A 26801-nucleotide genomic window follows, 5' to 3' on the forward strand; every position below is an offset into this window, starting at 1 on the left:
CAATATCACCTTTCATCACCAGAAGAAAAAATAATATAGAACATACAACGGTGTCATAGTCTAGTTAATACCGTCGTATTGAACTTACACTGCATACTATCACTCGTTTTCTAGACCAACTCTGGCCCACAGCCTAAGTCAGAATTTGTTGCAGTCGTTACTGTACTCTTGATGAGCCAGGTGGTGTTGTGTTTGATATCATGTTTCTTTTGACATTAGGTTATTTTTGGAATGGTACGTCAATATGTCGAAAGAAAAGGTTGAAAAGTACAGTCAGATATTTTGTAGAGTGATTAAATAATTAAACTTTAAAAGACTAGTTGGTTGAGCTTCCCAGTGATCCCAACCATGGACAGTGCATCTATTGGCAGTGCAATATAAATGCAAAGTTGTTTGACATGGTTTCTTTCTGCATTTATCATAAACAATGAAAACTAATGAAAGTGAAAATAACTTTTGAAACAGATTTGAAAATTTCTGTATGTGCTTTGCTACTGTGAACTGTCAGCATGTATTTTGAAAAAGAATAGTACCATGTGGCTTCATATGAAACCACACGATCTCAACCCAGCACGTCTGCTTCAGAGGATACAATGCTGGGAGGAGAAGATGATGACCTCCTGTTCTGAAAGTGGCGAGTGTTGAGGTAATCTCCTCTATTAAAACAGCTGGCATATGCTATTTTGCTTCAGTTCAAAATTTAGCGGATTTTAGCAGATTTTAATCTAAAATTTAGCGGAGAAAGGATTTGTGGGTTGGCAACACTGACGCGACCCCTACACCACGGGGCTGGCTCTTATGGTTGAGGTTGATCTGAAATCAGTGAAATCTGTTATGCTTATTGCTATGGATGTTGCTCTGTGCATCATTATATTTAGTCCTAACAATTTGTGCATATTCATGTGGTCGGATTTTTTATCTATTGTGTGTGAAGTCTGAGTGAATTTCCTCTATATTTTGTATAACGGGTTGTCGTTATCTCTACATTGTAATTTAAAAAAAAATTATTTGTTAGTTTCTAGTTCCATTGTGAATTTGATTAACCTTTGTAAGGAATTCAGTGTGTTTAACACTTTCAACACTACCATATTTTAACATGGATCCTGGCTGTGAACTGGGTCTTTTTGCTAATTTTTAACGCGTTATTATGGAACAGCGAAACATATTACATGCCTGATTTTTGTACCATATGAAGGTGTCAACCGTCCAAAATGAAGATGTTAATCAACAAGTGAATATCTGAAGTAATTTAATTATACTAGTCTTATGAAAAACATGAAAAAAGAGTACAGAAATTTTTTTTTACATTGAGGTTATACCAATAAGCTTGCTCAAACAATAAAAAATAATCATTTAATGCAACTACTTAGGCCACAAATAAACACAAATGCAATGGAATAAAATATTTACCTATTTAGGAATAGTTTGTTTTGGTATGGTAGTCCTGAAAACATTGGACTATACACAGTCCTACTTTGCACTCCTTGCACCACCATCTACTCTCTTTCCTTCTTGCCTCTGTCTGAGCATAGCTTGCAATAACGAGTAGCTTTCACACATATGCAAAATTGTTGCAAAAAACCAATAAATTTTGTGAAGTTTTACTGCAGACCACCGGTGCCACATGGAATTTTCCTTCAGTTTACCCTGACGTTTCATTGCTGCAATTGTCGTACCTGCATATCTGTTAGTTTCTGTTTTTATATTTTTGATCAAATCGTCACTAAAAAAATTACTGAGACAATCCATTTCGTCACTCCCCGCGCAAAACTGAGTAGAACCAGATGCCGACTGGAAGACAGGTAGCTGTAGTTGGTCATCTGTTTCTGACCATTCATCATCAGTTTCAGATGATCTAGCAGATGTTCCCGGCACAGGTGAATCATCAGCCTGCGTCTCTTCATCTGAACAAAAAAGATAAACCCAAATTTCTGTAGGCAAAGTATTTCTATCGTTTGTATTCGGAGTAAAATAATACAGCTAAACACTTACGTTCCAAAGTGAAGTAATAAATACAAATCTTACCTGAACTATCGCTTCATACGTTATCCGGTTCGTAAGCAGGGTCGTAATCACTTTCATCCATCTCTGAACCCGCTTCTCCCGATAAAATATCACAATCATTGAGCCGGCGTGAAGACATGTTTACACAGAGTAACACAGCTGACAGCGTGACAGATTTGGCGCGCGCAGCACACGGCACACCGAGTGCTTCGGTAGAGGTCACGGCAAGGAGAAATACCCTGTTTATCGTTTCATTTCGAAATTCCCGAAAACTGCTGCATTCTAGTGGTCACTAGATGAACTATTACCTCCAACCAAGGGATGGGTACCGTACGTGATACGTGCAGCTGGATATAAACGCACGAGAAAATCACGCCCGTATCATATACGGGCGCCGTCCAGAAGCAGGAAAGCAGCGCGCCCGTATCCCGTACGGGCATAGTGCTGAAAGTGTTAATAAGTGCCGCGTATTTGTGACAGTGTTCTCATATATGCACTTTACATCATCTACGTATTTGCTCCAATGTAGATAGTTAGATAGCTGGTTAAGAAATTGTTTTCAATGTTATTTTGGAATATGTTTGCTATTATTCCTAATAATTGTGAGCACTTTTGACAACTGCTTTGGTCTAAGGTTGTTCTTATAATAATAAATAATTTGTTTCTTTCTTTTAGTGAATTGTTTTATTTTAGATGATTTTCTAAATTAATTGATTCTTCTGTATTGGTATGTTATAGTTCATACTGATAATGTCAAAGGATATCATTCTTGTATTTCCTACTGTGTTTAGCTTATGTAGTTCTTTAGTTACAGTAATTCTGGAATCTTCTTCAATAGAGATTTTGTTTATTAGCTTTTGGTTGAGCAGTTTGCTTACTTGACGTATCTTTCAAATTTTCAATTGGTCTGATGGGCATAGTCTTTGTGTATTTTCGAGAGTGCTCTTAGTATGGGAGTTAGAATTTTTTATGGTGAGTTTTTCTTTGTGCTTTGTAAGAATAAGGTGCACTTTTTAATCATTTGTTTTATCCCATTTTGAAATGTATTTGTTGCGGCATGCTGGATCTCTTGTATTCTGTTGTTAATGCATTCAAATTTTGGTTAAACAGCATTTCACACTCCTTTTATTTAGCTCTTAATCTGGTTTCAGGTTACCTAAGTACATAAAACTTTCTCAATAGGGCGAGTTGGCTGTGCGGTTAGGAGCGCACAGCTGTGAGCTCGCATCCGAGAGATAGCGGGTTCGAATCCCACTGTCGGCAGCCCTGAAGATGGTTTTCCGTGGTTTACCATTTTCACACCAGGCAAATGCTGGGGCTGTACCTTAATTAAGGCCACAGCCGCTTCCTTCCCATTCCTAGGCCTTTCCTATCCCATCATCGCCATAAGACCTATCTGTGTCGGTGCGACATAAAGCAAAATAACAAAAAAAAACCAACTTTCTCAGATCTACTAAAGTGTCAAGTTCAACATTTGCATAATTTGTCACATTTGTTCATAATATCACCCATTCACAATCATTGACAAGTTTATGCAATGTAGACAATATTTTACGTATATACACGTGGTTGAAAGTGATTTGATAGAATCTGAGGATGTTCTTGTAGAAAGAAATGTGTCATTCTGTTATTAATGTATTCTTTTACAGGTATGTTATAGTGTTCTAAGTGTAATGTAGTGATGAGATCCATTACTGAGATAGCTACAGAAGGCAGTATTTAGATGTAAATATTTTGTAATTATGGATACTAAAGCACAATAAATATTTATTATTACTAACTGAGTCAACACTGAAAAAAGAATGGCTTGCTTCATAACAAAATATTATGAAAAATCAGTATAGGTAAAATAATGTATTCTGTGAATTAAAAAGTCAAATGAAAGAAATACTATATATTACACAAGTATAACACAACAATAAAGAAAATTAAATGTAATAAAATGACTACACTACAATAGTGCTTAAGCATAGCTTGGAATGTGTGTATCCTGTCGTGTAGTAACGAGTGACTGATAAGTGATAATGCCGCTAAACAATAGTTACAGTGTGGTTTTAAGCTAAAAGCAATTGCCTCTGCAGAAAAAAGTGATATGCATACAAAGGATGAGATTCTGCATAGAACTAAATTTGATTCAGTACTGGTGAAACCAAAACAATTGAACAGTTATTGGTGGTGGTGGTGGTGATTATTGTTTTAAGAGGAAGTACAACTAGGCAACCATCCTCTATATAACACTAATCAGAGGGAAAAATGGAAGGGGTCCGACACTTCGAAAAATGAAGATATCAGCCAAAGGAAGACAACGGCCACGAAGGGCGTGAAAATGAAAGACTCCCTAGCCCTCGCAAACCTAATAGCGTCGGGTTCGGAAAAGAACAAGAGTTGACCAAGAGAGGTCGGATAGGATAGATGAAGGTGAGGAGTCAGGCACAAGTAAGTGGAAGCAATGCCGGGACTCAGCTAAGGGCCCCGTGGTCGCCAAGCCACGCTCCAAAGTTCAGAGCCCCTGAGGCCCCATTTAGTCGCCTCTTACGACAGGCAGGGGATACCGTGGGTGTTATTCTATCGCCCCCACCCACAGGGGGAGTGAACAGTTATTCCAGGCAGGAAAATCTGCAAAATTTCAGGGTGTTGAAAAAGAAATGTTAGAATACCCAATTGAATTAAGAAATAATGGAATAGTAGTAAGTCACAAAACGATTCATATGAAAGCATGGACTCTTGAATTGAGAATTTAAAGCTAACAGAGGATGGGCAACACATTTTATGAGTTGCCATGAATTTAATTTACACAGGAGGAGAACTTCACAATGGCTTCCTGAAGATTACATGGATGAAATTATAGTGACTTATTAGGCAAATATACTGTAATGGTCAGAGCATCCGCCATGCCAACTGGCTATGGGCCCGGCCCGGCACCGTAGAGGCCCACCCCTTACGCTTCAACCGCTCCAATCACAAGCAGCGATTAAGTGCTGGGCGGGCCCTTCTCTCTTCTGTCCATGGTCGCGCCGCATGGGACGACGGAAATTACTAGACTCTTAATCTGCAGCCTTCCATCTCGCGAGATTCCTGGATTCATCGAGCATCCGGACCATTCTAGAAGGGCTGGCACAGGTATATAAGAGCAGTTACTTGCCTGCAGTGAGTTAGTGAGAGTTAGACGAGTGAGTGAGGAGTGAGATTGAGTTCGCTGGCGTGAGTTAGGGAAGAGCGCAGTCAGTGATAGCCTGGTCTGAGATGTCAGGCTGATGGAGTATGTGCCTGTTGGAGCCGAGGATTCATTCCTGTTTCCCTGACGTCGTGTGTGTGAGTCCCTTGAGGCCGGCTGCTGGAGAAGAACCTTGGGTGTTTTGGAGCAGCACGAAGAGAACACTGGGTGCCGACTTTGCAGACTGCGAATGGGGTTTGACAGATTGAGTGAACAGCAGATACTATCCCGACATGCGAGACTGACGTTTAGGCTGTGGACTGTGACAGCACTAACGAGTGTGACTGAGTGGCTGAGAGAGTGTACTGTAAATAATCGATGACTCTGTGTGTGTGTGTTTTTAATAAATCTTAGAAATAGGACGCTACCAGGTTCTGTACTTATTTATTTATCTACCCCGCCAACACGTTACAATACCAATTTTCTGTCGGTAACTGGCAGATAATCATAACTTTTTTTTTTCTTTATTTTTGCTGTATCTGATAAACCTGTATAATTTCCCCCTCTTCAACATTTTTACTTAAAAATTCCATTAAAAGGTGGGAGGGAGCAATACATGAGTACATTTACTCCTTGACCAAACATGAGGCACACAAGTAAATTAAGATTACAAACTGCCCATCATCAAAATTCATATCAATCTGCTTCAGTTTTAGAACACAGACTTGAAAATGTCAGAAAATGACTAATTAACAGTTCAGTCTTTGCCCTGCAGATGTCTTTTATCAGCTATTTCAGTATGTAACAGGGAGTGTTGTAGTTTATTTAGTAAATTCTTGCTTACTTACAAAAATTACAATTTTAGAAATGCTGTGATGAAGGCTACTGCAGAGATCATAATACAGCCCATTCGCTTCCTTTACTGTCATTCAGATGTCATTTATTGTGTTTGTATTCCTCTTTCTGAACCTGATTCTCATACGTAACCAAATATCTAATTCTTTTATGAGTATATAATGTCATGTTTCAGGCTGTCTGAAGTATTAGGGGACTCTCTAAGATTAGATGATGGTGACTTCCATGACAACAGTCCTACAAGACGACTCTCTATCAATATGCATCAGAGGATATTACAGTATGTACTACACCATTTACTATTCAGTATACCTAGTGAAGTTGTATAAGGTGGTTTAAAATTGCTGTCCCCAAATATTTGAAACTTCAGCTTGTTCATTTCTTTACAAAGTTTGGTCAGAATGGAGACTCTGTTTTGTGACTGATATACAGGTGGCAGAACATAACTGGTGATCTTTATCAATTTTCTCAAATGACAATTGGATCAACTGTTACAAGTGATGCAGATTGTGTGGTTTCTAAGAAAAATCTTCATCATTCATGGTATCCTAATGAAATATCGTACAGTGTTAAGTTACATTATCTGGGTGGACATACTGTCATACCATGACAGCCAATCTATTCATGGAATTACTGGTTCAAAAAGTTCCCCACCCTTTTGCCAAAGTGAGGAGGTACTCTATTCTGTTGCCGTGTTAACTGCCTAACAGCAAAATGAGGGCTGTTTTTAAGTTGTGGAATAACTGGCTCCATGGCTATATGGTTAGCGTGCTGGCCTTTGGTCACAGGGGTCCTGGGTTCGATTCCCGGCAGGTTCAGGAATTTGAACCATTATTGGTTAATTCCGCATGCCTACAGGCGTCAAATCAAAGGACCTGCACCTGGCGAGCCGAACATGTCCTCGGACACTCCCGGCACTAAAAACCATATTCCATTTCATTTAATTTACCTCCTCTTGTAACATCTCAACATACAAGGGTTGGGGAAAAAGTCATGGCAACCATTTTTTTCTTGAAGATACCAGTCCGGTTGGAAAATGTGACATACAGACGAAAGGACAAGGTGTTACCTACATGTGTGGTCAATGAATAGCACTGAAATATCGTAACACACTAATTTATTATGGTAGTATACAGGGCAATATGGCCTTCCCGGTGCAAGAGAGGGACAATACAGTACACACAAAGTTGACATGACAAACCTGGGCCTAAAGACCCTCAAAGTAGTCCCCTGCTACTGACGCCGCTCGCTGCCAACGATGTGGGAGGCGCTGAATACCATCTGTCTCAGCATTTGCTGCACTATGTGTGAATCGGGTCACCTGTTGGCGCACAGCATTAGCAATGTCCTCTCGTGTTCCGAACCGCCTACCACGTAGTGGTTCCTTAATCTTTCGAATGAGATCAAAGTCACTGGGCGAAATGTTGGGAAAGTACGGTGGGTGCTCCATTTCTTTCCATCCCCAACATCGCAGTAGCTGCCCTACACACTCTGCTTTATGTGGTTTTGCATTGTCGTGCAGGATTATTACACTGTCCACAAGATCTGGACATTTCTCCCGAACACCACGTCGTACCTGTTGCACCAGGAAGTCCGTGTAGTATTGTGCAGTCACTGTTCTGCCATATGGAACAAAGTGGCAAACAGTGACACCCCTGATGTCATACATGACGATCACCATCAATTTGACTGGGGACAGTTACAACACCAGACTCGGAGCCAACAGACGGGCAGCAACCAACACAACAGTAGATAACAAATAACAACTTCCACTTACATAAAACATTATTTCTGCATCTACTGACATTTTCTGGCAAGGTTTCTGCCATTTTTATTACCTACCGGTGCTAAGGGCCACTTACAATTTTTCAACAGATGCTTCTGTCTCACTTGCTGACGAATTTCATCAGCGGCCTTGGAAAGATTGTATTCATGACAATCAAGTTTATGCTTGTGTTCACGCCCTCATGTCGTTGGCTTTATATTATTACCACTTTGGTTTTCCACTAATATTTTATATGAACTGTTTTAAATTAGAATTTTAATAGAAGAAGTTTTAGTCTCCGACAAGATTATAGTTTAATCATAAGACAGTTTTCCATTAGCATCTTTATATATTGTATCACTTTTCACATTTTTATGTTTCGAATTTTAATAACTGACTAAACTTTTAACTTCCACTTTTAATTTAGTTGTATTTTTGATGATTGTGTTTAGGCTGAAGATGCCCTTAATTGAGGGCGAAACATGTCCCACGTAACTAAGAATCTATTTACGTAACCACTATAAGTGAAAATATAAGTATTGAATAGGTGGAACAAATTAAAACACCTTTATTATTGTTGAACTGTAAAATTTTCAATACGGACCTAAAATGAGGTTTATAACATGTAAGGTATGTAGTATGTACTTGGTCGGTTCCACTGTGTTCAGAATGGGTCTGCGATACCCATGAGTAGTACCACTTTATGAGAAACAGCATGGGTCTACGTTGCCTGTGTTGCCTGTGGGTGTTACCATAATGTGCGATACCACAGGCGACTGGATCCCTCGCTGCACTCCTTATACCGGCCTTGACAATCGCTTGTGAAGCCCAGCATAAAGCTGTAATTGGAAAGTTTCACCGTAATGCCGCTGGAGCGCTGGCCTACTATCCACTGAGAGGAAGCTGTATAACGCAAATTGCCGCATTTCCAGTTTTATTTATATGGTTTTGCTATCGTAAATGTTGGCAGTGTGTTCGCAATGAAGTGCTTGTTGGCTTGATATTGAGATCTGATAGTTATGTACTAGTGAGTTTATTTTTTATTGTGTAGTGTGGTGATTATATTTTTTAAATTGTGTTTACAAATCTTGAAATTTGTGACATTCTTGTGCACCTTTTCGTACTTCGAGCAGAAATTTTATAAACAAGAACAAAGTGATTTCTCGCTGTAACTTCATCCTGAACAAGGATTTTAATTTATGCACTAATTAGTTTTTTAATGGTGTGGTGATTTGCTTTTCTTTAACTGTGTTAGGAAATATTCAAATATATATTGCAGTGTGCCTTTTTTGTATTCCAAACAGGAAAAAAAGAGCAAAGGGACACTATAATTTCACGAATTCTCTGTAGACCAGAACAAAACTACGGAATGGCTAAAAGCAGGTAGCACTCTCATCTTAGTTTTCCGTTTCTATTTCAGGTATTTACCTTCTTTCATTCTTTCTTTCTTTCTTTCTTTCTTTCTTTCTTTCTGACTGTTTACCGCTCCAGGATTGGCTTTTCTCTAGGACTCAGTGAGGGACCCCACCTCTACCACCTCAAGGGTAGTCTCCTGGAGCGTGAGACTGCAGGTCGGGGGATACAGCTGAGAAGGATGACCAGTACCTCGCCCAGGCGGCCGCAACTTCTATGTTGAACAGGAGCCTTGTGTTGGGGATGGGAAGATTGGAAAGCATAGATAAGGAAGAGGGAAGGAAGCAGCCGTGGCCTTAAGTTAGTTACTATCCCGGCATTTGCTTGGAGGAGAAGTGGGAAAGTATGGAAAACCACTTTGAGGATGTCTGAGGTGGGAATCAATACCCCCCTCTACACAGTTGAACTCCCAAGGCTGAGTGGACCCCGTTCCAGCCTTCGTACCACTTTTGAAATTTCTTGGCAGGGCCAGGAATCGAACCCGGGCCTCCGGGGGTGGCAGCTAATCACGCTAGTCATGTATTTTTACCCATGAATTTTCTTTCATAGTTGCATCCGGGAGATAGTAGGTTCGAATCCCACTATCGGCAGCCCTGAAAATGGTTTTCCGTGGTTTCCCATTTTCACACCAGGCAAATGCTGGGGCTGTACATTAATTAAGGCCACGGCCGCTTCCTTCCAACTCCTAGGCCTTTCCTATCCCATCGTCGCCATAAGACCTATCTGTGTCGGTGCGACGTAAAGCCCATAGCAAAAAAAAAAAAAAAAAAAAAAAAATTTCTTTCATAGAATAATCCTTTAAGAGGTGTCGTATTTGCCTTATGACAGCAACACAAGATAATCTGAACTTTAACATTTAAACATTGACAAGTAAGAATCACTACTGCTATGACAGTAAGGTGTGACGTTCTCTATGGTAGCTTGGGTATGATAGTTGTATTTGGGTAAGTATGTACACTCAGAATAATCTCGCAATACACCAGAGTGGAAATGGTAAGTCAAAATACCAACAAAACAAACACGATCATAGAAGAATATAACTAAGTCATGAACTTGGACACTAGTCCGACTAACGCAGTAACATAAACACCAATCTATGCAAGTGATGGCATGCCACGAAAAAGATTTACAACTCTCCAGAAAAATCCATACATGCACAAGTACTCAGATTTCAATTTTCAAAGTGAAGGATTTCAGCAGAGCGCATAGGGAAGCATTTTACTGTGTCCATTTTATTTAGAGGAACCCGAGGTAAGTACAGATAATTAAAGGACATGGAAATGCGCGTGATCAAAATCAGGGAAAATGAACAGTTTTTTCATAACAATAATATATTAGCACAAACACCAAGAAGGATTTTTACAAGCCAAAGAAAGTGAAACAGATAATAGAGAATCCAACAATATTTTAAAGATTAGATACTTCTGATTTCCAAAAAGCATATGGGACGACCATTTAACAACACTAATTTCAATTTAAAGAAAACAGTTAGACTCGGGGCAAGATGAATTTTACAATAGTTTACATTGGGAGTATCCTACAAAACGGTAAACAGATATTACCCATTAATACGAAAATTTTAAGAAAGTTTGAAAGGCATTAGGCCACTGTACAATAGCAAAAGTAGAAGAAAAGATAAAACCCGGGACAGGAACGTGGGGAAAAAGGGAAGGACGTGAAAGAGAACAGTACCTAAGGCTGGCAACAGGGATTAGGAAAAAATAGAACCTACAAGCATTGATGGAATTCAAATTTTCAAACAGAAGCTAGGCGTTAATAAAATTGCAATTAGTCCTATTCTTGCATTTGTTCACCAAGTCTATTGGAATCCAGTGGTTCATATCACAGTAATCACTTGACGTAATTGAAAGTCAAATTTTGAAAAGAGATCGTAATGCAGTTGCAAGAAAAACACCACTGTCAACAGCTCAGACTAGCAATATTATTTGCGTGAACAGTCATTTGTAGCCAGTACGGCATGATGAAATCAGGAAGTGCAGCATTAAAAAGAAAGTGAAGTATGGCAAGGGAAAATAAATTTAAAGTTCGCTCACCCGTCCAGCAGTCCTTGAGCTTCAATCGTGAACATTAAACACCATTTAAAAGAAAAACATTGCACACGGACCAGCCGCTAGCGTAAGTGAAATAAAGTCCTCCCTCCACACAAGTCGTCGTCTTCATCCAACTCCCCGATCAAGCCCAGAGCAGGCCTTATTTATATTCCGATGGAAACGTCCAGAAAAGACGAGAGCAGACGGTGCATATTGCACACCGAGGCGGTGGGGGAAGAAAGGAGGGAGGGTAAGCAGCACGAACAGTACAAACTGGACGGGCGAAGAGAGCACACACACACAGGTTAGTAGCAGTATGTCAAGCGTAGCAGACGTAGAATCATGTAGAATAGTTGAACAATTTGGAGCACGTTATAAAGGCCAACGTATGAAGTGTTGTTACCTGAGCAAAGGGGCCGATGACCTACATGTTAGGCCCCTGTAGACAACAAGCATCATCATCATCGAGCAGAGAACAGTTTACAATTTATTTACTCAAAATACTTCTCTCTCACTGAATTTTTATTTAAATTATTCTTCTTCTTTTCTTGCTATTTGTTTTACGTCCACCGACACAGATAGGTCTTATGACGCTGGTGGAATAGGAAAGCGGGAAGGAACTGGCCGTGGCCTTAATTAAGGTACAGCCTGATGTGAAAATAGGAAACCACGGAAAACCATCTCCAGGGCCGCCGACAGTCGGGTTTGAACCCACTATCTCCCGGATGCAAGCTCACAGCCGCACGCCACGCGGCCAACATGTTCCACCCTACTGCATTTCAAGTAAAAATTATTGTCTGAATTTAGCATGGCCAACTTGCCTGGTATTTAATATTCTAGTGAAAGGTATGAATGAAATGTAATCTGAAACTATATATATTGAAATTTAAATTTAAACATGTTTGAGTCAAAATATTTGTTATGCATACAACAAATAAGGAAAAAGTAAGACTTTTATGTTTTGTCCAGCCCCCTTCCTGAGAGCAGCGCTTGAAGAATTTTAAAACTCTAATTGAACAATGACTCTTAATCTCAATATTAACATCAGAAGACAAAAGTATTGTGGTAAGTTCTGCTATGTATCTAAATGCCATGATAATAAAAATGATTACTGTTATTCCTCACAATTAAGGAACGTCAGTTGGACTACTCCATCCTCCGCAATTTCATTTCACGACGTTATTTTGGCACATATCAATGAAAGTAGCCTTTAGGATTAATCATTTTAACAATATTAGTCAATGTAACATACTATTTTATTCCCGAAATGAAAATACATTGGCAATTAGAGTCAATATCATACCGTCAGCTGGACTAAGTCATCTCCCCGCAGTTTCATTTCACAACATCATTTTGGCAAATATCAACGAAAGTAACCTTTAGAATTAATCATTTTAACAGTATTAACCTATGTAACATTCTCCATAACTCTAAATTACGATAAATCGGCAATTAAAGTCAATATATTTTCCATAAAGAAGTATGCATTTTTACCGCAAATAGGTCAGCCACCAGCGCCACGTGTTGACCTGTGTAACTACTCCGATTACAGTACGTGGACCCGATTGTCAAGGCCGGTAAGGAGCCAGCTAGAGCGATGCATCAAGTCGGCCGTGGTGATACACAGTGGGTTTACATTGCCTATGATTAGCCCACTATGTGAGCAACACTGAGTATACATGGCCTGTGATTAGTCCCAGTATGTGAGGAACACCATGGGTCTGTGTTACCTGTGAATGGTTCCACTGTGTGTGACATACAATGGGGCTACATTACCTGTGATTAATACCACCATGTAAGGAACACCATGAGTCGACGTTACCTGTGATTAGTACCACTATAGGAGAAACACCATGGTTTACCAGTGATAACTATAATGAGGGTCTGGTGACCTGGATTTTGGACCTGTTTGGACAACAAGCATCATCTCTGAAAATAAGAAATTGTGATTTGGATGCACTGACTGTTTTGGATTCATGGTTATTTTTTCATCATCATTTGTTTTAGATTCTAGTCAGTGGATACATTTTGAAGTTTTAATTATCGTGTCATTTTGTTGCATATTGTACCATTAGGGTCCGATGACCTAGCTTTTGGGCCCCTTTAAACAACAACAATCATCATCATCATCATCATCTGAACTGGAAATTGAAGGTTGAGATCTCTGCTGGTGAATTGTACCCTCATAATTTTAAACAAATTTTTGGGAATAAATTTATGTAAATACTGTACACTGTACTTACAGGACTCTACAAAATGTATGCACCAATGAATAAAATATTAACTAATTAGTTCCCAATAATTATACATGTACCTTCTTTACATAAAAAACATTAAAACCAAAATTAAATAGCTGAAATAATAATAATATAATATCAAATATTTCTAACTTTAGAATTCACTCATTTTAATTAAAGCATACTCTGAGAATTAGTCAACTGATATACTTGAAGTGTTTTATGTAGTGAAAGAATTTCATTTGGGCTCAAGTTGCAAGGTAGTTTCAATATTTAGTGTCTCACTTGACCTAAAAGTTTTCATTATAGACTTACTCATCTCTTCATCTGAACTACGATGAGAAGGATATTCATGCTTTGAATGGCACAATCATTCGCCCTATAAAAAACTATGGAAGCTAATCCCTGTCATTTAATATATAAGTACACACTTCATTTCAAAGAACTGAGAATGATAGAGTAGAAGTCCGTTATAGCGAGAATTCCTAACGGTGAAAAATTTACTCGCTATAGCGGAAATTTGTTTGGAAGGGTAATAGGGAGGTACATTCAGGGAAACGGGGTTGTCTAGGGAGCGGTGATAAGGGTACAGGGATCTGGAAGTCAAGTTGGGATGACATAAAATTGTTAGTGTTGAAATGTAGAAGTATTGTAAAGAAAGGAATAGAATTAAGTAATTTATATATATATATATGTGGTACATATTTACCAGATATTGTAATAGGAGTTGAATCATGCCTGAGAAATGATAGAATGGATGCAGACATTTTCTCACGGAACTGGAGTGTGTATCGTAGAGATAGGATAGGAATGGTGGGAGGGGAAGTATTAATTCTGGTGAAAGAATTTGTAAGCTACGAAAAAGTTAAAGATGAGAAACATGAAATTCTAGGTGTAAGGCTCATCTCTAAAGATAATAGGCAACTTGATGTCTTTGGAGTGTACAGACCAGGAAAGGGCAGCGCTGACACGGATTCAGAATCATTTGATAAGATAATCAGCTATATGGGAAACGACATGGAAAGGAATGTGATTCTAGCGGGAGATCTGCATTTATAATACAAATATAATGGTCCGTTATTGGACATTATAAATTTTCCAGCTAACTCATTCTTGGTTGCCTGCGTTTCGCCCTCGTGTGCTAAGTTAGGCTCGTCAGTTGGGACTTAGCACTCCACCCAAGACGCAAGGCTAGTGCATACCGTGGAGGCCACTGCATAGGCCACCCACACCAACAACCAAGAATGAGTTAGCTGGAAAATTTATAATGTCCAATAACGGATCATTATATTGGTATTATAAGTTTACTCATTCAGGACAAATATTTTAGGTTCCCTATGGGAATAAACATCTACATCATTTGATGGCCAGGCAGGCATCTATTTTTGGAAATGAGACATAGCTCTCGTAGTGCACTGGCACTGCTGGTGGCTTCAAATAGCCTATGTAGTGGCCTCCACGGTATGCACTAGCCTTGCGTCTTGGGTGGTGTGCTAAGTCCCAACTGACGAGCCTAACTAAGCACACGAGGGCGAAACGCAGACAACCAAGTATGAGTTAGCTGGAAAATTTATAATGTCCAATAATGGACCATTTTATTGGTATTATAAGTTTACTCATTCAGGACAAATATTTTAGGTTCCCTATGGGAATCAACATCTACATCATCAGATCTGAATTTACCAAATGTCAATTGGGAAGGAAATGCGAATAACAGGAAGCATGGCAAACAAATGGCAAACAAGCTAATACGGGAAGGACAGCTGACTCAGGAAGTGACGGAACCAACTAGAGGGAAAAATATCCTGGACATGGTGCTGATAAAACCAGATGAGCTCTATAGAGAAACCGAAGTAATAGATGGTATTAGTGATCACGAAGCTGTTTTTGTCATAGTTAAAAATGTGATAGAAAGAAAGGTTTTAAAACTAGGACTATTAGGCAGTACCATATGGCTGATAAAGCAGGCATGAGGCAGTTTAAAAAAAAAGTAATTATGATTGGTGGAAAATGGTAAATGAAAATGTAAACAGACTCTGGGATGGGTTAAAGCAATTGTTGAGGAATGTGAAAACAGGTTTGTACCTTTAAAGGTAATGGTAAAGACCCACCTTATTATAATAGAGAAGTAAAGAGACTAAGAAGGAGGTGCAGATTGGAAAGAAATAAGGGTTAGAAATGGCTTGTGGAAGTAAGGAGAAATTGAAGGAACTTACTAGGAAATTGAATCTAGCAAAGAAGGCAGCTAAGGATAACATGATGGCAAGCATAATTGGCAGTCATACAAATTTTAGTGAAAAATGGAGGAGTATGTATAGGTACTTTAAGGAAGAAACAGGTTCCAAGATGGACATTCCAGGAATCATTAATGAACAAGGGGAGTGTGTGTGCGAGGATCTTCAAAAGGCAGAAGTATTTAGTCAGCCGTGGTATGTAAAGATTGTTGGTTACAAGGATAATGTCCAGATAGAGGAGATGACTAATACTAAGGAAGTATTAAAATTTAGCTATGACAGCAATGACATTTACAGTAAGATACAAAAGTTGAAAACTAGAAAAGCAGCTGGAATTGATAAGGTTTCTGGGGATATACTAAAGACAATGGGTTGGGATATAGTACCATATCTGAAGTACTTATTTGATTATTGTTTGGTTGAAGGAGCTATACCAAATGAATGGAGAGTTGCTATAGTAACCCCTGTGTATAAAGGAAAGGGTGATAGACATAAAGCTGAAAATTACAGGCCAGTAAGTTTGACATGTGTTGCATGTATGCATCTTTCTGATTATATTAGACATGTTTGCAAAATTAATAACTGGTTCGATAGAAGGCAGTTCGGTTTTAGGAAAGGTTATTCCACTGAAGCTCAACTTGCATGATTCCAGCAAGATACAGCAGATATCTTGGATTCAGGAGGTCAAATGGACTGTATCGCGATTGATTTGTCTAAAGCATTTTATAGGGTGGACTAGACAAAAGAGTGACTGAATGGGTTGCTATATTTCTAGAAAGATCTCAGAGAATTAGAGTAGGCGAAGCTTTATCTGACCCTGTATTAATTAAGAGGGGAATTCCTCAAGGCAGTATTATTGGACCTTCATGTTTTCTTATATATATAAATGATATGAGTAAAGGAGTGGAATCAGAGATAAGGCTTTTTGCAGATGATGCTATTCTGTATAGAGTAATAAATAAGTTAGAAGATTGTGAGCAACTGCAAAATGACCTCGATGGACAGTAGGCAATGATATGATGATAAACGGGGTTAAAAGTCAAGTTGTGAGTTTCACAAATAGGAAAAGTCCTCTCAGTTTTAATTACTGCATTGATGGGGTGAAAGTTCCATTTGGGTATCATTGTAAGTATCTGGGTGTTAATATAAGAAAGATCTTCATTGGGGTAATCACATAAATGGGATTGTAAATAAAGGATACAGATCTCTGCACATGGTTATGAGGGTGTTTAGGGGTTGTAGTAAGGATTTAAAAAAGAGGGTGTATAATTCTGTGTTAAGACCCTAACTAGAGTATGGTTCCAGTGTATGGGACCCTCACCACGATTCCTTGATTCAAGAACTGGAAAAAAAACCAAAGAAAAGCTGCTCAATTTGTTCTGGATGATTTCGGACAAAAAAGTAGCGTTACAAAAATGTTGCAAAGTTTGGACTGGGAAGAAGTGGGAGAAAGAAGAAGAGCTGCTCGGCTAAGTGGTATGTTTTGAGCTGTCAGCGGAGAGATGGCATGGAATGACATTAGTAGAGGAATAAGTTTGAGTGGCGTCTTTAAAAGTAGGAAAGACACAATATGAAAGTAAAGTTGGAATTCAAGAGGACAAATTGGGGCAAATATTCGTTTATAGGAAGGGGAGTTAGAGATTGGAATAACTTACCAAGGGAGATGTTCAATAAATTTCCAGTGTCATTGAAATCATTTAAGAAAAGGCTAGGAAAACAACAGATAGGGAATCTGCCACCTAGGCAACTGCCCTAATTGCAGATCAGTATTGATTAATTGATTGATTGTCGTTATATCCGATTTTTTGTAAAAGTGGGGGGAAAACCCCATACACATCACAATCGGTATGAAACGGCAATCAGTTTGTTCATAACTTGCATTTTCAAAGATGATATCCACACTACAGCTTACTCATTATATTTCGAAATTGACACTACGTAAAAAGTGTATGTATAATTTAATTCTGAAAAATTTACAGTATTATTCCAGAGGCCTCTGTGGCAAATGTTTCAGTTTGCTTCTGCAAACAGCATCACCTAACCTAACCGAATATATATCATGAAAACATATTCCAAGCGCAGTAGAGAAATGATAACATTCTCGCCAATATTTCATATGGTTATAAGTGTTTTCATTTGAACGCATGTGTTTTCAAACAATACATGTGTTCCCAGTGTTCCGTGTACATGAACACGCGACAGCTTAGGCTAGAACTATGTCTTTATACATTTTGCTTCATTGTGTGTATTTCATGCAATCTTTTTGAGACAGAAACAGGACTGTCAAATCCAAGGATGCTCTTAGAGCCAAGTTTCCACAACATCATAAGTGTCCTTATTGTGTTTTGTATAGTTGGGGACAAAACATGACGGCCTCAGTTCCTAGAAGCGAGCTGGAAGCCAGTAGTCAGTCACACCCTGCTGAGTTGACGAGTTCTAAGTGATCCTTGTTTGTTATGGAGAAGCTGCCAAACCACTTTCTTCCTCATTCTCTGTAGTATTTACCCTTTCTTCGTGTCGAGCGCAGTAGCCGATTTGGCAACTATGGCTGCAGTAGAGGTAGTAAATCCTATAAGCCGCTAATAGACACCGAGCTGCCGATGGAAAGTAGTGGTGTGAGGCGAGGTCGTCATGATTTGTCCCCAATTATATATATTTTCAACCAGTACATATAATTCCAGTGTTCCGTGTTCTATGAACACAAGACTGTTAGAGCCAGAACTAGGAACTTTCTAAGCTCCAAGTTCTCCTTACCAAGTGTATGTTGCAATTCAAGGTAATGTCTATCAACTCAATGATGTGTTTCCATGCAATCACGTATAGGTACATGGTTTTTTGTTATGATGATTGTTATCAGATTCCCCTTAATTTAATTTTTACCAAGAACTGATGATGACTCCAAGGGATTCGAAACCGGTCTTCTTATAATTTAATATATTTTTGCAATGTGTTGAATGGTTGAACATCCCTCAAATTCTACATTATTACTCAAACTCTACATCATTATTTGCATGCAATATAAAGCTGGGTGCATAAATATTGGTAGCGGAAAAATTGTGCACGCTCTTAATCGCTCAGAATAAGAAATGCATCAGTTATAGGGCTCTCACTGTAACCAAAGAATAATGCACTGTTTAATATAGGAATTTTGAAGGGACAGCTAAAAGTTGACATTATAACGGGGTTGTTGTTATATGCCTTACTCGCTATAGCAGACTTCTACTGTATGTCTAATTCAATTCTCAAAACTCTTGTGAAAATGCTTGATTAGCATGTTAGGGATGATGTTCTGGCTAACAGACCATTACATCAGAACCAGCATGCCTACAGATCTGAAATGCCAACATTGACTGCACTTTTCCTGGTAATGAAATGACTGGACAAAACTCTAGATTTTAAGGAGGTGACATTGGGACCATTCCTGGATATAAACGGTTCTTTCGACCGCACATCCTTTCAGTCTATTATCACCGCACTCAAGCAGCGTGGACTGAATGAATCTCATGTAGGTGGGTCGAGACAGTGCTCTGAAGCAGTGTGGTACACGTGCCCCTTGGAGAACAGCAGTCTTACGGCTATAAATGCAAGAAAGGGTGTTATCTCCTCTACAGTGGACTCTTGTAGTAGACAGACTGCTGAATATTGTCAGTAACCTAGACTGTAACATCTTCAGCTGTGCTGGCAAAGAAAGGTCACAAACTCCATTAAGGGAAGAATGCAAAAAGCACTTAATGTTGTTTCCAAATGGATGGTAAATGAGGGACTTAAAATAAGCTGTAATAAAACTGTGATTGTTCCCTTCGCCAGGAAAAGAAACTTGGAGGAACTAGGATCTCCATTTCTGTATTTATTTCTGACTCCAAGCTAACCTGAAACCAACATTTTAAGAAAATTTACAACTGCTTGTGTGGTAACTTGGTAAAGATGAGGATTAAGACCTAGTATGATTCACTGGCTTTGTACTAGGGTAATAAGACAATCTACGTTATACAGTGCTTTAGTCTGGTGGACTAAAACACAGAATAAGAACACACTACTTCAGTTGGGCAAGATTCAGAGAGTGGCTTGCCTGGCTGTTATTGGAGTTTTCAAAACAACCCCAACTGCAGCGATGGAGGTGCTATTGAACCAGACTCCACTTGATATCTATAGCATGCAGCAGGGCTTAAAGCTAAACATCCCAAACTCAGTGTCATGAAAGTTTGCTGTAAGAGAAGGTGTTGGGCTATACAACCATAAAATATTATTTCAGTAAGAAATTTAAGCTCATCATTGACCCAAATTACTGGAAGAAAGATCAAGTCTATCTTGCTCCAGATATAACACTTAGCAAGTCTTTTCCTCAAATCTTTGTTTAGTGGTCCACAAAGTAATTTTGATTTTCTCTTAAAGCCTTCTTTTGCTATGGCAATTCTTTTCTTAATTTCTATCATGCAATACATATCATCTCTGATCATATTTCCCAAATACTGACTTGCTCTGTTTCTTCTCCCCTATACTAATACGACAACTTCTAGCTTTTCCTCCAATGATCATACTATTGTTCTTCTTATTAAGTCCCAAAGTGACTTTTAATCTGGTAGAAGAATGCCTCATTGCACTGCCAAACCTGGGAGAACAAAGTTATGTCAATTTGTTGTGGGTACTGGTCACAGAGCCATTGAGGGAATGAAAAAGCTGACAAACTTGCTAGACAGGAATCAGCATCATGCTACGGACCAAAACCAGCTCATGGAATACTTAGGGAAGTCATCATGAACTGGTCCAGGAATGAATGCTTTAACAGGTATATTAGAAAACAACAAGAAGCATCAAACATGGGGAAGCTGTTTATTTAAGAACCATGTAAGAAAACAACCAAAACACTACTCAGTAGAACTCAGTTAACATTTATAGTAGCACACTTCACAGGACATGCACCTGTGAAGAAGCACTTAAATAAAATGGGAATTGTGAAGAACAACCTAGAATACAGACTATGCAGCAAGAAGGTAGAAACTACCCATCACAAAATCTGTATTTATGAGGCTTTAGCTTGCAAGAGGAACACAGGAATAATCAATTGTTGTTAACTCCACACATGGTAGTACAATAAACCTGCAGTGCATCCAGAGCAATGCTGACGGGTCCTTGTTACAAAAAGAAAAATATCTAATCCACAGGGAGTCATAGCTGATACAGTTCGATATACTAGGAGTAACTTGTAACTGAAATACTGTAATAATAACCTCAAAATCTGCTTTTAGTGAAAGAATTTGGCAATTTGCAAAATTTTTCAGAACAGAGTTTGAGGGGATGGTAAATTGATAGTTTACAAAAATGCACCGGTAACACAATGATATGGAGACAATATTCAAGGAATGTGATGCAAAGTTTTTTAATTTTTTAAAAATCCGGCTCCATGGCTAAATGGTTAGCATGCTGGCCTTTGGTCACAGAAGTCCCGGGTTTGATTCCTGGCAGGGTCAGGAATTTTAACCATAATTGGTTAATACCCCTGGCACGGGGACTGGGTGTATGTGTCGTCTTCATCATCATTTCATCCTCATCACGATGCGCAGTTCGCCTACGGGCATCAAATCAAAAGACCTGCACCTGGCGAGCCGAAGTCCTTGGACACATCCCGGCACTAAAAGCCATATGCCAATTTAAAAATTTTTTTAGGATTGTTAACCTACATAAAAACTATTTGTAGTTTCTTCAACCTTAATAATGGAGACTAAGAAATTCTCTTATATCTGTTCTCAGGGGCAGGCTAGGATCTCCAGTAAGTCCCATGCTCTATACATCCAATTCTGTAAGTATTGCCTGGTTATGGAGTAATGTTTACAATATGTATAATATATAATGTTTTATAATGCTGTCCTTTTCTGTTTCAGAGTCAGGATGGAGAGGACAGTTTTAATTCTTCCATAGGTAAGGCTTCATTGCATTCATTGTCCTGTTCCATGGCAATATGGTTAGTGTGTTGGCCTTTGGTTCAAGGGGTCCCAGGTTCGATTCCCAGTCAGGACGGGGATTTTAACTTTCATTAGTTAATTCCTATGGCTTGGGAGCTGGTTGTTTGTGATGTTTTCAGCATTAGATTTCATCTTAGGTAGGACCCCATCCTCACAGACGCACTGGTTGCCTATACATTGTCACATTGAAAGACCTACACCAGGCCTCTCCGAAGGCACACACCATTATTATTTATTGCATTCATCACACTTTCAGGCTGGTATGATGTGTAGCCGAACTCTTCTGTTGTGCCCAACAGAATTATTGAAGACAAGTACCTCTTTACAATATAAACTTGTTTATTACGTCTTTGTGTTCAATACATGTATCCATCTTTTAATGAAGTGATTTTTAATCAAACATGTTTCGGCTCAATTTGAGCCATCTTCAGTGAAAAGGTATATTAAAAGCTACATGCGTTGACGTTGAAAGAGTATCATTAAAACCAATGAGATGATGATGTCATCCGTTCAGTCAAATCCGACCATCGGCGATTCTGTGAATTAGCGTTCTCCAAGTTGTCCTGTTCCACACTGCCTCCTTTAGTTTTTCCAGGGTGAGGGTTGTGTCTGTTTTAATGGTGTCTAACCAGCGAGTCCTATGGCGACCTGGTCTTCTTCTACCGCTGATCATTCCTAGCATGATTGCTTTTTCCAATTCATCTCATTGCATAACATGGCCGAAGTATGCTAGTTTCAGCTTCATAATCTTATCAACCAATGACATACGGGGCTTGATGCACTCTAAAACTGCCTTTTTGGTGATTTTTGCAGTCCACAGTATTTGTAAGATTCTTCGCCAACACCAGAGCTCAACACCAATGAGAAAGAGTATATCAAATCCAAGTTAGACATGATGATAAATCTAAAACAAACAAGGTTGTGGCAAGGTTGAAAACCTCTGTCTAAAAGTTTTATATGTCACTCTAAAACAAGGATAAAATCACACATTAAAAAGTCAGAACAGTCCATTGGATGCACTAGCGAGTGGTTGGCTGTTCCAAGAGCTCTCCGTGTTATCTCATTGATAAAGTGGTTAATAATTGTAGAATTTTATCAAATATTGTGTGTGTGTGATACATTTAGCTCCACAAATAATTGTGTTTAGTGTTTGTTTGTAGTAATCTGTGATTAGTGGTATTTATTTACAGTTATCACACTGAGTAGTTCCATAGGCGTTCGCTAGATTACAACCTGTAATTTAGGACTGCGTGAAAGAAGAAATATCCCTTTCTTTTTAATAGTAGTATTAAAATATCAGTAGTTTTGTTGATAAAATACTTACAAAGACGGGATATTAAAAAAGAGTCGTAACTTCGGCAGCGGTTATAGTCTATTAGTGCAGGCATTTGACAGGGTATTTCAAATAGCAGTTCAACGGTCCCACCTATCACGAAGGTAATAACTTCTTACATTCTTCAAATAATGCGATACTGTTGTGAATTTTGTTTAAAGAAAGGATTTCAACAGAATAAACAGTATTTCACTGGCGAAATAGTTAACAGTCGTAATTGTTATTGATTATTGTCACTCTTCGTATTAAAATATTGGCATTGTTGGCTACTGTCGTGAACAAAGCGTGTAGTGTATCAAGAAAATATAAATAAAAATCAGCTGATTTTTGTATTCCGATCATTTGTAGTTCTGAGTAGTATCGTAATTTATATTTCACACCCTCGATATTTCAGTATTTATGAGCGGTTAGCTAATAATCAAGTTCCTACATTCCAATAATTGCAATTCAAGTCCCTGGCTTAGTTTAGATAAATACTTTTGAGAAATTATTGTAAACAACCTCGTGTTTTTCAACATTTAAGGACACTTTTATTCTCTGTCCCGTGGAGTAGGGAAAATAATAGTAATCCACCATCTGTAATAATTACATAACCACATTTCAGTTGAGAATTGTAGTGTAGATTCGGTATATTAGATAGTATCTTGTCTTGTGTGTATCTTTCTGTACATAACCCTTTCGATATTTTAGCATTTAACTAAACGGCAGGTTTCAGTTCTATTACAGCATAACAGGATAAAGTAGTACTAATATTAATCTGTCTACACGTTTAACTTTGTTGGTAATCTTTGAATACCTACTGGTAGTTCTTGCGAATATCTAATTTAGGCCTAATTGGAATTTTCATTTCTATTTGTGCTTAGTAATAACCTAGGATACGTCCGAACAGAGTTTAAAATTGTTGTGTTTGAGTCATCAGTCCATAGACTGGTTTAATGCAGCCCTCCATGCCACCCTATCCTGTGCTAACCTTTTCATTTCTACGTAACTATTGCATCCTACATCTGCTCTAATCTGTTTGTCATATTCATACCTTGGTCTACCCCTACCGTTCTTACCACCTATACTTCCTTCAAAAACCAACTGTACAAGTGCTGGGTGTCTTAAGATGTGTCCTATCATTCTATCTCTTCTTCTCGTCAAATTTAGCCAAATCGATCTCCTCTCACCAATTTGATTCAGTATCTCTTCATTCGTGATTCGATCTATCCATCTCACCTTCAGCATTCTTCTGTAACACCACATTTCGGAAGCTTCTATTCTCTTTCTTTCTGAGCTAGTTATCGTCCATGTTTCACGCTCCACATGAAAGTCTTCAAAAACATCTTTCTAATTCCGATATCAATGTTGGAAGTGAGCAAATTTCTTTTCTTAAGAAAGTTCTTCCTTGCTTGTGCTAGTCTGCATTTTATGTCCTCCTTACTTCTGCCATCGTTAGTTACTTTACTACCCAAGTAACAATATTCATCTACTTCCTTTAAGACTTCGTTTCCTAATCTAATATTTCCTACATCACCTGCCTTCGTTCGACTGCACTCCATTACTTTTGTTTTGGACTTATTTATTTTCATCTTGTACTCCTTACCCAAGACTTCATCCATACCATTCAGCAACTTCTCGAGATCTTCTGCAGTCTCAGATAAAATAACAATATCATCGGCAAATCTCAAGGTTTTGATTTCCTCTCCTTGGACTGTGATTCCCTTTCCAAATTTCTCTTTGATTTCCTTTACTGCCTGTTCTATGTAAACATTGAAAAGGAGAGCGGACAAACTGCAGCCTTGCCTCACTCCTTTCTGGATTGCTGCTTCTTTTTCAAAGCCCTCGATTCTTATCACTGCAGACTGATTTTTATACAGGTTGTAGATAATTCTTCGTTCTCGGTATCTGATCCCTATCATCCTCAGAATCATAAATAGCTTGTTCCAATCAACATTATTGAATGCCATGTACGTGGGCTTGTCCTTCTTGATTCGATCCTCTAAGATCAGACGTAAAGTCAGGATTGCTTCATGTGTTCCTACATTCTCCTGAAGCCAAATTGATCTTCTCCCAACTCAGCTTCAACTTGTTTTTCCATTCTTCTGTAAATAATACGTGTTAAAATTTTGCAGGCATGAGATACTAAACTAATAATAATAATAATAATGTTATTTGGTTTACGTCCCACTAACTACTTTTTAAGGTCTTCGGAGACGCCGAGGTGCCGGAATTTAGTCCCGCAGGAGTTCTTTTACGTGCCAGTAAATCTACCGACACGGGGCTGTCGTATTTGAGCACCTTCAAATACCACCGGACTGAGCCAGGATCGAACCTGCCAAGTTGGGGTTAGAAGGCCAGCGCCTTAACCGTCTGAGCCACTCAGCCCGGCAGATACTAAACTAATGGTGCGGTAGTTTTCACACCTGTCAGCACCAGCTTTCTTGGGAATAGGTATAACAACATTCTGCCGAAAATCGGATGGGACTTCTCCTGTCTCATACATCCTGCACACTAAATGAAATAACCTTACCATGCTGGTTTCTCCTAAGGCAGTCAGTAGTTCAGAGGGAATATCATCAATTCCAGGTGCCTTGTTCCTATTTAGGTCACTCACAGCCCTGTCAAACTCTGACCTCAAAATTGGGTCTCCCATTTCATCAGCATCAACAGTCTCTTCATGTTCCAGAACCAAATTATCTACATCGTTACCTTGATACAACTGTTGGATATGCTCCTGCCATCTTTCTGCTTTGTCTTCTTTCCCTAGAAGTGGCTTTCCATCTGAGCTCTTAATATTCATGCACCTAGATTTCCTTTCTCCAAAGGTTTCCTTGATTTTCCTGTATGCAGCATCTACCTTTCCCAAGACCATACAGTCTTCGACATCCTTGCACTTCTCCTTCAGCCATTCTTCCTTAGCTACCTTGCACTTTCTATCCACTTGATTCTTTAATCCCCTGTATTCTTTTCTGCCCTCTTCATTTCTAGCATTCTTGTATTTTCGTTGTTCATCAATCAGGTCTAGTATCTCCTGAGTTATCCTCTGATTCTTAGTTGATCTTTTCTTCCTTCCTAACATTTCTTCAGCCGCCCTACTGACTTCATTTTTCATGACTCTCCACTCTTCCTCTATTGTGTTTCCTTCAGCCTTTTCATTTAGTCCTTGTGCAACATGTTCCTTGAAACAATCTCTCACACTCTTTTCTTTCAACTTGTCTAGATCCCATCTTTTTGCATTCTTTCCTTTCTTCAATTTCTTCAGCTTCAGATGGCATTTCATGACCAACAAGTTGTGGTCAGAGTCCACGTCTGCTCCTGGGAAAGTTTTGCAATCCAACACCTGGTTTCTGAATCTCTGCCTAATCATAATGAAGTCTATTTGATACCTTCCAGTGTCTCCAGGTCTCGTCCACGTATACAGCCGTCGTCGTTTGTGGTGTTTGAACAAAGTATTGGCAAGGACTAAATTATGATCAGTGCAGAATTCAACCAGCCGACTTCTTCTTTCGTTCCTTTGTCCCAATCCGAATTCTACTGTACTACCTTCTCTTCCTTGGCCTACCACTGCATTCCAGTCTCCCATCACAATTAGATTCTCGTCACCTTTTACATATTGAATTAAATCTTCTATCTCCTCATATATTCTTTCGATTTCTTCATCATCCGCTGAACTAGTAGGCATACAGACCTGCACTATTGTGGTGGGCATTGGTTTGGTGTCTATCTTGACAACAATAATTCTTTCACTATGCTGGTCGTAGTAGCTTATCCGCTGCCCTATTTTCTTATTCATTATTAAACCAACTCCTGCAT

The 26801-nt window shown here is 38.9% G+C and overlaps 1 protein-coding gene across 1 annotated transcript in view; it reads left to right on the forward strand.

Annotated features, from left to right (window-relative positions):
* Klp98A (kinesin-like protein 98A) overlaps positions 1 to 26801 on the forward strand; it is a 471801-nt gene that overhangs the window by 415670 nt on the left and 29330 nt on the right. Inside the window, exons 21-23 of the mRNA XM_067156284.2 lie at positions 6189 to 6293; positions 21462 to 21510; positions 21593 to 21629. Coding sequence (XP_067012385.2) covers positions 6189 to 6293; positions 21462 to 21510; positions 21593 to 21629 — 191 coding nt within the window. The remainder of the gene's footprint in view (positions 1 to 6188; positions 6294 to 21461; positions 21511 to 21592; positions 21630 to 26801) is intronic.

This window comes from Anabrus simplex, chromosome 1 (genome assembly GCF_040414725.1).
Source record: "Anabrus simplex isolate iqAnaSimp1 chromosome 1, ASM4041472v1, whole genome shotgun sequence".
NCBI classification, from domain to species: Eukaryota; Metazoa; Arthropoda; class Insecta; order Orthoptera; family Tettigoniidae; genus Anabrus; species Anabrus simplex.